Raw genomic sequence first — 13,014 nt, 5'->3', positions numbered from 1 at the left:
TAAGAACTAGCCTGCTGGATCAGACCAGAGTCCATCTAGTCCAGCATTCTGCTACTCGCAGTGGCCCACCAGGTGCCTTTGGGAGCTCACATGCAGGATGTGAAAGCAATGGCCTTCTGCTGCTGCTGCTCCTGAGCACCTGGTCTGCTAAGGCATTAGCAATCTGAGATCAAGGAGGATCAAGATTGGTGAGCTATAGATTTGACTTCTCCTCCATAAAATCTGTCCAAGCCCTTTTTAAAGAAGCTATCATCCAGGTTAGTGGCCATCCCACCACCTCCTGTGGCAGCATATTCCAAACACCAAATCACATCGTTCGCGTGAGAAGAAGTGTTTCCTTTTATTAGTCCTAATTCTTCCCCAGCATTTTCAATGAATGCCCCTGGTTCTAGTATTGTGAGAAAGAGCAGTAGGAAACATTTCTCTCTCGGTCAACATTTTCTACCCCATGCATAATTTTATAGACTTCAATCATTATCCCCCTCAGGCGTCTCACTCTCCTAAACTAAAGAGTCCCAAACGCTGCAGCCTCTCCTCATAGGAAGGTGCTCCGTCCTTCAATCATCCTGTTGCCCTTCTCTGCGCTTTTTCTATCTCCTGATATCCTTTTTTTGAGATGTGACCAGAACTTCAGCAACCTGGCCAGTACTTCCAAGTCGCGGTCGCACCACTGTCTTTCGCTATAAAGGGGCATGACAATCTTTGCAGTTTTATTATCAATTCCCTTTTCTAATGATCCCCAGCATAGAGTTTGCCTTTTTTCACAGCTTGCCATGCATTGAGTTGACATTGCTCATGGAACTATCAACTAAGACGCCCAAAATCCCTTTCCTGGTCTGTGACTGATAGCACTTGACCCCTGTAGCGTGTATGTGAAGTTTTGGGATTTTTTGCCCCTATGTGCATAGCACTCTTTACATTTTGCTTACATTTAGAACTGCATTTGCCATTTCTTAGCCCACTCACCCTAATTGATCAAGGTCCGGCTTTGGAGCTCTTTCAATCCTTTTGTGGTTCTCTACCCACCCTCACATAATTTGGTATCATCTGCAAACTTGGCCACCACACTACCCACCCTACTTCCAGGTCATTTATGAATAGGTTAAAGAGCACTGATCCCAAAAGCGGGATCCTTGGGGACACCCACTCCCTACATCTCTCCATTGTGAGAACTTCCCATTTACACGCCACCCTTTGTTTCCTGTTCCTCAACCAGTTTTAATCCATAGGAGGACTTCCCTCTTATTCCTTCTATATTGCCATTGAGTTTTCTCCAACAGTCTCTGGTGAGGAACTTTGTCAAAAGCCTTTTAAAATCCCAAGTAGACAATGTCCACCAGTTCACCCTTATCCACATGCCTGTTTTACACCCCTCAAAGAACTCCTAGTAAGTTTAGTAAGACAGCATTTGCCTCTGCAAAAGCCATCCTGACTCTCCCTCAGCCGGTCTTGCTTTTTCTACATGTTTAATAATTTTATCTTTAATGAGTAAGATTCTACTAATTTACCAGGAACAGATGTCAAACTGGACTGGCCTGTAATTTCCTGGGTCCCCCCCTAGATCCTTTTCTTAAAAGATTGAGATTGTGACATTGGCCATCTTCCAGTCTTCAGGGATGGAGCCTGATTTCAGGGGTAAGTTGCATATTAAAGTGAGAAGATCAGCAATTTCATGCTTGAGCTCTTTAAGAACTCTTGGGTGAATGCAATCTGGGCCAGGGGATTTGGTAACATTTAGTTTATCAATGGCTGCCAGAACTTCTTCCTTGTCTACCACTATCTTCGCTAGTTCCTCGGATTCGCCTCCTAAGAAGCTTGGTTCAGGTGCAGGAATGTTCCTCACCTCCTCTTGGGTGAAGACAGATGCAAAGAATTCATTCAGCTTCTCTGCAATCTCCCTGCCATCTTTTAGCACACCCTTTGTTCCTTTGTCATCTAACGGGCCTACCGCTTCCCTTGCTGGCTTCCTGCTTTTGATGTGGCCAGGTCAGCCTGGGAGAGGTAGGGGACCAGCCGTCGGACCTGACAAAGATGGAAAAAGGCAACCTGGGTAACATGGGCCACCTGGCTCTCCACAGAAAGAGAAGAATCCAGGCGGACCCCCAGGCTGCAGGCTAAGGGAGTTGGGGTTAAAGAAACCCTCTCCAGTACCGGCGGCTGAAAGTCCCCAATTCCCCCACCACAACCCAGCCAAAGGACCTCCGTCTTCATTGGATTAAGTTTTAACCTGCCCTGCTTCGACCAACCAGCAACAGCCTCCAAACAATGCTGTAGAGCCACAGGGGCAGAGGTCGTCCCCCCTTCCATCAACAGAATGAGCTGGGTGTCATCAGCATATTGATGGCAGACCAGCCCAAAGCTCCACACCAACAGAGAGAGTGGTCGCATGTAGATGTTAAACAAAAGAAGGGATAACAAGGCCCCCTGGGGCACACCGCGATCTAGAAGTGACTTCTCATAGAATCAAAAGTTAGCCAAACAACCAAGAAATGATGGAGGATCCTAATGTACTCATCTGACACTAGAACTGACCAGTCAGTAGGAATCCACTTATATACAGTATGGCAACTGATAAGCAGCCCCTGTGAAGAAACAGCACTGATGAAGTCATCATATGGATAAGGAAGGCCTCTAAAGTTTAAGCCATTCAGTGAAATAGCACTGTGCCTAGAGTCCATCTTGTTCACTCACCAGGGTTTGACAAGCATTTCTTCAAATTTGTTCAGAAGAAAATACTGCTCGTTTGCAGATATTCTTGCTACCCAGCCAGCTCTCAAATTAATAAGGACAAGTAAATACATTAGTTCCACAGGAATCTAGACAAGGAACTGAGGACTGATCTAGTCCTGTGGAAAATATTGTGTTTTAGCCTGTATATTTAGTTGGTTTTAAAGGGAGATATCACTTCTCCCATCACACTGCTATAGGTGATGAGGAATATGCAAAATGTCTCCTACACAGCTACTGAAGATGGCATACATGTCCAATCTTTCCAGCATACTGTATTTGTTAAGCATGGAATGAAATTTGAAATTTAACTATCTAATGTCTTCTTGACAGCTTGGTACTCTGATGGTCCTAGATGGGCATAAAAGTAGCAAACAAATGTTTTAAATAAATAAAAAGAAAATAATAATATATATTTAGTCTATGTAACAGAGTTTATATGCCCTGACCAGGATAGCCCAGCCTTATCCAATCTCTGAGGCTAAGTAGGATAAGTTCTGGTTAATATGGGAGACCACCAAAGAAGCCCATGGTTGCTATTCAGAGGCAGGCAATTATAAACCATTTCTGTTCATTTCATGCCTTGAAACCCCTATAGGGTCACCAGGGTGAGCTGTGACTTGATGATACTTTTCATATACTTCTCGATTCAATTCTTTTTTAAAAGCATCTTATTTTCCACCATATGTCCTGCATCAAAAACACATGCTGACTTTTTTTTTGCAAAAGTATCTCTGCTCGCCATGTGGACACCAAGCCTATTTTTTGGGTAGACTGCTCCTTTGTAGCAACTCGGTTTGCTGAAATTTACATTTGCCGTACTGCAAAACAATCAGAGACGCCTGTTCTGATCAATTTTCACATGTCAGATCTACGTGATACAGACTCAAATTTGGATATTTATTCGGTCTTATCTTCAGCACAGCCAGCTATCCTTTTTCCTTTCACAGGTTTTTCCCCCTAAACCTTTGGACAATGAAAAAAACACTGTTAATTCAGCAAACAATGGCTGTGCACAAAAGGAGCTTTTGAACTTCCTGTGGTTCTAAAATATGAAAACAAGAGATTACAGAGTGTCTGCTGTCCTGGATGTTTAACAGTCAGTTAAACAAACGTACCCATCAAAGTCAAGTCTAAAACTCTTCCTCATAGTAATAGATCTCTATTCCAGCAATAGAATATTTTTCTTTTTTTAAAAAATGGAGTGAGGGGGACCAAAATCTTTGCCAAAAGAAAAAAATAGTCTTTAGAAGCCAAGCACCATCGCATAGTATCTTCTTGCTTCCAAAATCAGCAACTGTGCTCAGTCTCTCATATATATCCCAGCAATTAGTCATACAAATGTTTCTGCATCAGTGTTTTGATGAGGCAGGGTAGAGAACTCCACCAGCCAAGAGCATCTGGACCAAACATCAAATACTCCGCCAGGGAAGGAGTGGTGCTCCGTTTTTAAAATAACTACTGCCAACATGATCATACACTTATAGAACAAAATTGGGTGTCAATGTGTGATCAGGCAATACGAAGCCAAGACTGCATTTCATAGTTACATTTGGTTGCTTTGTAACCAAGTGTCAGAAGGAAATCCTCCCTGCATGTTCACACCATCATTATAGTTATAGCTACCCTGTACTAATCAGTTGTTTGCTGACCAGAGGCCGTTGATTTAAATCTGGATAGCCCGCACAATACAAAGGACTCCAAAACAGTGCCTTGTGGTATGGCTGGTGTACAGGAACCACCGCAAAGTGTGAAGAATCGGGACAAGTTCCGAAAACAGCAACTTGTTTGAAACAAGACTGCATCACTGCAGAAATGCCCATTCTCCCAACTAAATCTGGACATGCAACAAACATTATGACCTGCGCACACCGGAGTTAATGGAAATCCGTTGCCACCATATGATGAAATCAAGCCTGGGATAGCCACGCTTGTTTCCAAAACACCCGGGTTCTTTTCTCCAATAACTCCAAACCAGCTGAGTTCTCGAGGATTTTATTGTAAATTGAAAGCAAAGAAATGAAATAAACTTGTTACAAAGATTTCTCAGCTAAACACGTTCCTTCTGGATCCCTTTGTCCTTATCTCGGGAGCCCATGGCCCAGAGATGGTTCTCTGGCCAAGTCCCGAGGTGGAGTCTCCCAGCCTTTGTCAGGAAAACTCTGTTCCGACCACGAGGTAATTTCGGCCTTTGAAGTGTACCCTGGTACCTTTGAATCGGCTTTCCTGTTCTCCATCCAGGAGATCAAAGGTCCTTTTCACAGTCAGGTGTGACTTGTGATACAGTAACAGAACAACTTCATCACAAACATGTATTTACATGATTCTCAAAGGTATTTGAACTTCTAGACAACACCACACACAAAAAATGTTTGCTCACTTAGGTGGCTCAATGGTAGAGCATTTGCTTTGCTTGTGGAAGGTCCCAGGTCGAGTCTCCTGCATCGCCAGTTTAAAAGATCATGTAGCAGTTGATGTAAGACCCCTGCCTGAGCCCTGGGCAGCCAGGGTCAAGAGTAGACAGTGCTGATCTTAATAGCCCAAGTGACTGACTCAGGGCCAGACTAGACATATGGGTTTTTATAGACTATTTTGTATCAAACTGAGAGAAACGATGCTTGGGTCATGCTTGCAACCATCACAGCTATGGTCTTGCCATTTCTTAATATTTCCTCAAGCTTATCTCAAAGCTATGCCCATCAACCGTAAAGACTTGTGACCTAATCTAAGACACGTAGGAATAAGGCAAGGGACACCATTCCTTCTTACTATCTCACTGCTTGATACCATTCAGGATCTCCTCCAACCTGGAGAGAAATCCCAACCATCAATACACAGGCTGCAAAGCTTAAAATCTTAACCTTGACAATCAAGATGTTTTTGTGGAAGGGAAAGTAGATTCTCTGTGCAAACAAATATGCCTCCCACTTTCCTCCAGTATACCTCAAAAAACCTTGGAGTCCCTCAATAACCCTTCACACTGAGCCCTGGGGCCATGACACAAATGAAGGCGGACTGAGAAATTCTATAGCCTTCAACTTCTGGGTTCAGTGGAGCTTTAAAGCATGGAGAATTTTAGGACTTGCCATTTTGCACATCACAATGTTCCTGTGGCAACACCAAGGGACACAGTACATCCAAACATCTCTTTCTGTGCAGTTACTGTAATAATAGTCTAGTCTAATGCTGGCTCAGGAAATATTAGACTGCACACACAGATATAAGTGGAAAATGGGCCTGGCAGTTTACCATGCAATTACTTTCCATTGGAATGAAACTAATAGGAATTATATCTGCAATACTCCCATACAATAGCTAGAAAACACAGAACTGAAAGCTTCCACTTTTTTTCAAATTTAAATCATACAAAGCCTTAACTAGCCCACCCTCTGCAACCCCCAGAAATGTCTTCTGCTCAGCTCCAGAGCCAGTTTATCATCCAAGCAAGGGAGCCTCAAGGTCTCATGGGAAGTGTAGTTCCCACCAGGCCATTTTCAGCCTGAAGGGACAGGCCGCTTCTCCAGCCTGCACTGTTTCACTAAGGTAAGTGTGTGGGGAGGGGGGGGAGCTACACCTCTGACACACACACACCCAGGATTGTACTGCAAGAAAAGATTGCTGCCCTGAGCTTGGCCTGTGCCAGGAAAGGGTGGGATAGTAAACTGAATAAAATAAAAAAATAAAAATGTGAAGGAAGCATATGTTGTACACCTATGAAAAAGAACTAAAGACATCCTAAACAGAGTTATTCCAGTCTCAGCCCATTCATTTCAATGAGCATAGACTGGAACAACTCTGTCTAGGACTGTTCTGTAAATGTCCGCTTTGTGGATTTTTGTCTCAAGTGTCCAAACCTTTTTCCAACCAATTCTTGTGCTAAAAGTTACAAAATGGAAGAAATGAACCGTTATACAAGTCTGTCCATCTCATAATTTAAGGCATTAATTCAGTGGTGACTTGGCAATGAACAATTCCATTAACCTGATCTAATTTTTTCATTTGGAAAACACATACCTGTGGGGGAAAAACATTTGACAAATGGCAAAGTGTATATGAATACTGCATTATTATTATTTCATATGCATTATCAAATAGTAATTCTTCTGTGAAGGAAATGCTCTCATCTGAATAAGCTCTCAGGGCTTCAGCTGGAGTCTGAAAACAGACCCTCAAAGGCAACGGATGCTGAATCCTTGCTCACTCAAATGCAGATAGGCAGCAAGTCCAAGATGAGCACAAGAGAGATTTACTGCTCTGCTAGAAGCTAGGATTCATTGACCCCTCAAAGACTATTAGAAGAATTTTTAATTACATTATTTGAATTCATACAAAAGCAGAGAGAGAGAGAACATGATAAAAATCAATGCATGGAAACTTTCTGGGAAGCATGCCATAATATAAAGTAGTGCCAATGCTGTACAGATATCATACAGCCATTGTAGAAATGCCAATACTGCAAGATAGATGGAATGTCTGGATTCTTTCCAAGTCTTGAGTCTTCTGCAGCGGTTCTGAAAAACTTGTAATTTGTACAAATTCTTTTTGTGATAACCTTTCTGTAGGCATTGAAGTAGGAAGCGTTCAGATGGAGTTTAAAGGCTAAGGTACATGCCAAGTTTCATAAAAAGTCGTTCAGGTAAGCTGTGTTACACAAAAAGGTTTGTACAGACCAATGAGTACATGTCAAAGATACTTAATTTTTTTTTTTTTTTTGAAATACAACTTCCTTTCTACTGGGAGCCTTTCAGAACAAACTTTGAAGGTTACTAGGTCATAAAGTTACATGCATTTTTTTAAAAAAACACCTAAAATTCTTATTTTAAGTTTGAATACTGCAACAGAAAGCTCTAAGAAGTATAAGAAGTAATTGCTGATAAACAGGCCTATTTCCCTTTAGTGACTCTTTACAAATCACACAGCCAATTAGGAACTAGCAACTCATTGCTTTTTCATGCAATTAAAGCATACAGCTTTCACCAGAATAACCTTCATGCTAATCACCTGGCAATTATTTCCCTACACCTGCACCTGCATTTAGTGGAACAGACACAAGTTGTCCTCCAAGCTTAATTTAGCGAAGTACAGTCTTGTTCTCCAATTATGTTGGTTTAAAGTCTGATCTGATGGATCAGAATCATTTCTCAGCAATCCATACAGGAAACACTTACACTCAGTGACCACAAGTAAACTTACCTGTCCATAAATGTTACAAGCATTGTGCAGGCATGTTACAAGTTCAGTTTGGTCTACTGACTTGTTTCTTACTCAAAATATATTGCAGGTGAAGAAATGAACAACAGGGTAACTTGAATTTATACAGGTTGCATTAGTGAAGCAAAAAAGTGTACATACAAAGAAAGACATACAACAGTTTCTAGTCCAGCATGGAAGAACAGGAAAGAATAGGTGAAAGGCCCAAGAATTAAAAAAAAATTCTGGGAAGTTGTAACTGCAATGGCAGAGGAGGCCTATATATTTCATTATCCTAATTCTACCAATGACTCTCATATATGACAGTGACTGCAGCATTTCTCTCCTCGGCAAGGGAACAATAGCAAGCAACCATGACACAGCATTCTAGGCTACAATTAATATCTTATTAACAGCCCAATCTGGAAAGGAAGAGGAGCAAATTCGACTATGGAGGTGGTGCGGGGCTGTACCAGTAGATTTGCCCTCCCCGAGGCACTTACTCTGCTGGAGAATGGCCACTGCAGCCCTCCACGGCAGGCAGATGTGACACAGAGTGCGACATCAGCTCTCCTGCGCCCCCGCTGGCATAGTGGGAGTGTTCTGGAGATATGGCCAGGGGTGGAGCCAACATTAGTCAGCTTCCACCCTGCCTTTGCCTGCTGGAACACTGGCTCCAGGGGCTTGGGGGGTGTAAGCCCATAGAACCCAGAGGGCATTTCAGCAGAGAGGAGGCTCTTTTTAATTATTTTTTACTTCCTGAGCCACCAAGAAGCCCTCCTGGAGGCAGCAGTGCAGCACCACAATGATGCTGCATCCCGCTGCCAGGGGTTCTGGATTGGACTGTAAGACTTGCAGATCTGCAAATGGTGAGTATCAGTTGAGAAGCCAATGGCCTGGGGATTGGGGGTGTGGATATATCCAAGCAACTATACCCATCAACCCAAAAAGTGCCACCTTTCTCCATACATGTGTTCAGCTCCAGGCTGAAACTACAATTTATTGCATGGCATTAGAATATATTTGCTTCCCTTCCCAGTCATCCTTTCTGACAGTTTCTTGTTTCTTCACAACAACGTATAGCTTTTGTTTTGAAGAACGTTGGTTCCTTTCCCTGAGATTTATGTGACTACACTTGGCTGTTCATGTGAGACAACAAATATTGTATCTGTCTTGGGACTCTCACGCCTCAGTCTCTAGGGGACACAATCAAAATCTGATTGGAAAACAGCATGAGGCTTTCAAGTGTGCTTGAAATTAGAAGTCACTGTCGAAATAAGTTATTTATCTTCTTCAAAGGAAAAACCCCTCTGGCGTATGCTAATAGACACTTCCTATTTGTTGAAGTGGGTGTGGAAAAAGAAGCTGAATTGAAAATTAAGAGGCCTGGGGAATATTGTTAGCAGAATGAGATTTGGTTGATGTGTGTATGTAGTACAACAATTCAAAATTAGTAACAGTGGAAAAGTGGGGGACACTGATTTTGCAATTCGCTGCAATTCAACAGCACTGCAGACCATTCAAGAGTTTCCAAACTCTTTGACTTTACAGTTTTTGTTATGTGCCTGAACAACTAGAACACTGCTTTACTACAGTCTGAAGTGAAAATATATCTAGGCAACTTAAGGTGCCACAAGGAAAAGATTTTACTAATTTCAGGCTTCCAAATCTCCAGTCCAATTCTGTGAAAGTTTACGTGAGAGCAAATATCGAATCATTCAATGGGACTTACATCCAGGTAAGTCTGCACTGGAGCATAGATTTATATTCCAGCAACCCTAGAGTTCTCTGTCAAAATGTTGCTTTATTTTTCCACAATGGAAAATGCAGAGCAGTTACTCAAAGTGGTATCTACAATATGACCTGCAGCTGGCTGAGCTACAGGGGGGAGTCCAACTTAGTTCTGCAGCTTAACCAGAAGAGTAGCAAGGGGGGAAAGTGCCCGGTGCACTGGTGCATCCTCTGCCCCGTCTCACCCTGGAACGCCCCCGCCACAACCCCGGAATGTCCTCGCCACGCCCCCATAGGGGCACGTGCCCAGTACGTCCCCCACATCCTTCCCCCTTGGAGCTACGCCTCTGGAACGTAACACGTGCATAACCATACATGATTACAAGGATAACATTCAGGTCCCTTTGCAATCAGTCCCAGCAAGGATAACAAAAGTTGACACTTCAATCAAATGCCTTGCAGGCAAACAGACCCTACCTGTAACTCCTTGTCGGAGTATTTCTGGGGGTTCTTGCTCCCTTGGCTCTTCTTCCGAAGTTTCTTTAGTTCACCCTGGCACTTCTCTAGTGAATCCCCTTTATTCCTTTGCTCAGTCTGGTATTTCTTCAGCGCAGCCTAAATATGGAGGAAACATGGCACTGCTGAATAGCTGAAACAAAGAAAGGCTGAAGAAATCGGCACAAACCACCTCTTCTCTTAATGAGCACTGTTTATATCTTCCTTACAACCAAAAGGTCCTGCCTCAGTACTCATTGCTGAAAGCATGTTTCGGATGCTTAGAGGCCAAAGCTGACTTCATCTGGGAAAAGTGGAGAACACACATTCCTAGTACCCTACAGAATAGGTATGCTAACCTTAGGAACTTTATTAGTAGGACGTAAAGTTACATTCTAAACTTAACATGGTGTTCCATGCCCATAAGGGTCGTGTTTGGCTTTGCAAACTGTTTCTCCCTCTCTTCTCCAGGCATGGGTTTATCAAGTGTAATATGAGAGATGTTAGTAAAAGAAAAAAACATTACTAGCACCCCACTAAAGGTTAAGGTACAAAAACCAGGTCATTACTGACCCACAGAGTGACATCACATCTTGACATTTACTAGGCAGACTATGTTTATGGAGTGGTTTGCCACTGCCTTCCCCAGTCCTCTACACTTTAACCCCAGCAAGCTGGGTATTCATTTTATTGACCTCAAAAGCATGGAAGGCTGAGCCAAACTTGAGCCGGCTACTTGTAACCAGCTTTCATCAAGATTGAACTCAGATCGTGAGCAGAGCTTTGACTATAGAAATGCAGCTTACCATTCTGCATCATGGGACTAGAGAAATTCAGCTTTGGAAAGGAAACTGTTTTTCTCCCCAAAAGAAACAATTGAGCTAAATGGTGCTGTTTTTAAATGTTATCTGCTTATATTATTTTCCACCAAAAAGATATTGTTATCCTAACTTCCCACACAGTGATAAAAAGGAAATAGGGAACATAGTAAATTTTAAACAAACACGTATTTTATCAGGCCACAGAACAAAAGCATTCATTTTGAATCCAGGAGCTGTCTGCACTGTCCCTTTAAAGCCCAGATACAGTAAATACCTGGAACAATCTATTACATACAATATTTTATAGTAATTTCAAATGTGGCCAGATTTTTTTGGAGCGGTGGGGGGTGGACAATGGTCCAGGGTCAATGGGAAGATGTCAGGATTTTAAAAGAAACTATACTATCCTCCTGCAACCACCTTATCCACTATTACTCTGTATTGAGGGTATAAAACTATAGTGCCATGGTGGCTCTGGGCAGTGAACAACATAACATTCAAATACAGATAAACATAAAATCAAATATAAGTTAATCTCTAAATAATATAAATTAAAATGCAGCAATTAATACATAACATAACAATGCCTGCAATATCCCTCTTAAACCCTCCCGAGAGGAGAAAAGAAAGGGTGGGTCCAACAGATGGTAATGGACCCTAATTCCATAAAAATGGAAGAGGGGGGCACTTTCAGCGGCTGGACACTCCAAAAGCCCGGCGGAACAACTCTGTCTTGCAGGCCCTGCGGAAATCACCAAGATCCCGCAGGGCCCGAACAGCTAGAGGAAGAGTGTTCCACCAGGCAGGGGCCAGGGCTGTAAAGGTCCTGGCCCGAGTGGAGGCCAGCAGCATCATGGAGGGGCCAGGGACTGTCAGTAAATTGTCCTCTGCTGAACGCGGAGGCCTTGTAGGGACATGTGGGGTAATTGGTCATGCTGGTAGGGGCTGATGGGAATTGTAATCCATAACATCTGGAGTGCCAAAGGTTTGCCACCACTGCTATAGTGTAACCCTTTAAAGCTATAGTATAAACGTTACAACAGAAACAAGCTGACATCAAGCCTATGCAATCTTTTTTTTGTTTCATTAGCATCCCCACGCCACTATATTGTGTTTTAAATTTACTGAACAAAAGTGCATAGGGTTGTCAACTGCCTAGAGAAAAACGTACTGCCACATTAACAGAGGCTTAATAGGATACTATTTACCATGTGATATTATTTACAACCATGCCCTGAAAAACTTCAGCTAGACATTTCTACACACTAAGCAACTATTAAAAGGGGCAGAACCATTTTCTCCAGGCCTACTGGTGAACCTAAGTGTGTCTTAGGAGCAGCAGTGGCGTAGTGGCTAAGAGCAGGTGCACTCTGATCTGGAGGAACAGGGTTTGATTCCCAGCTCTGCCGCCTGAGCTGTGGAGGCTTATCTGGTGAACCAGGTTAGCTTGTGCACTCCCACACATGCCAGCTGGGTGACCTTGGGCTAGTCACAGTTCTTCTGAGCTCTCTCAGCCCCACCCACCTCACAGGGTGTTTGTTGTGAGGGGGGAAGGGCAAGGAGATTGTAAGCCCCTTTGAGTCTCCTGCAGGAGAGAAAGGGGGGATATAAATCCAAACTCTTCTTCTTCTTCTTCTTTGTGGTCTCTTAAGTTCTTAAGCAAGAACACATATTCGTGGCAGTTAGTATAGATTAGTTGCACCTTAACTGATAAGACATGGCTTGCAGGATCACATCAAGGCCTACTTAATCCAGCATTCTTTGCAAAAAAATCCCAGCAGCCAACAGACATGTGATGATTCACCAGAAGACCACAATTAACTTTCTGCCTGTCCTTGCTAAGAGTAGAAGAAGCAGAACATTACTAGTTGTACACCCCCCAATGAAATACATAAATCAGTCAAAGTCAAGAGGTGACAAGTTTTGCCTTACTTACACTTAGGTACCTTGAGTCCAATTCTACTTTCTGCTCCAGCTGCGTTAATAATTCGTTGTGGAAGGACTTCAGCTAAGGACCATACAGGACAGAAAAGGTCATGATATTAACTTC

At 42.9% G+C, this 13,014-nt stretch overlaps 1 protein-coding gene across 6 annotated transcripts in view; it reads right to left on the bottom strand.

Moving 5' to 3' along the window:
- The window catches only part of BAIAP2 (BAR/IMD domain containing adaptor protein 2), a 156,016-nt gene that overhangs the window by 51,888 nt on the left and 91,114 nt on the right, over nt 1-13,014 (bottom strand). For all 6 annotated transcript variants that reach the window (XM_048488494.1, XM_048488492.1, XM_048488498.1 and 3 more), the window contains exons 5-6: nt 12,901-12,972; nt 10,126-10,263 (exon numbers count right to left, since the gene is read on the bottom strand). In XM_048488494.1, the coding sequence (XP_048344451.1) occupies nt 10,126-10,263; nt 12,901-12,972 (210 nt within the window). The remainder of the gene's footprint in view (nt 1-10,125; nt 10,264-12,900; nt 12,973-13,014) is intronic.

Source organism: Sphaerodactylus townsendi, linkage group LG03 (assembly GCF_021028975.2).
Source record: "Sphaerodactylus townsendi isolate TG3544 linkage group LG03, MPM_Stown_v2.3, whole genome shotgun sequence".
NCBI classification, from domain to species: domain Eukaryota; kingdom Metazoa; phylum Chordata; class Lepidosauria; order Squamata; family Sphaerodactylidae; genus Sphaerodactylus; species Sphaerodactylus townsendi.
Note: the sequence above shows the minus strand (reverse complement) of the source record. Positions and strands in the feature narration are given on the sequence as shown.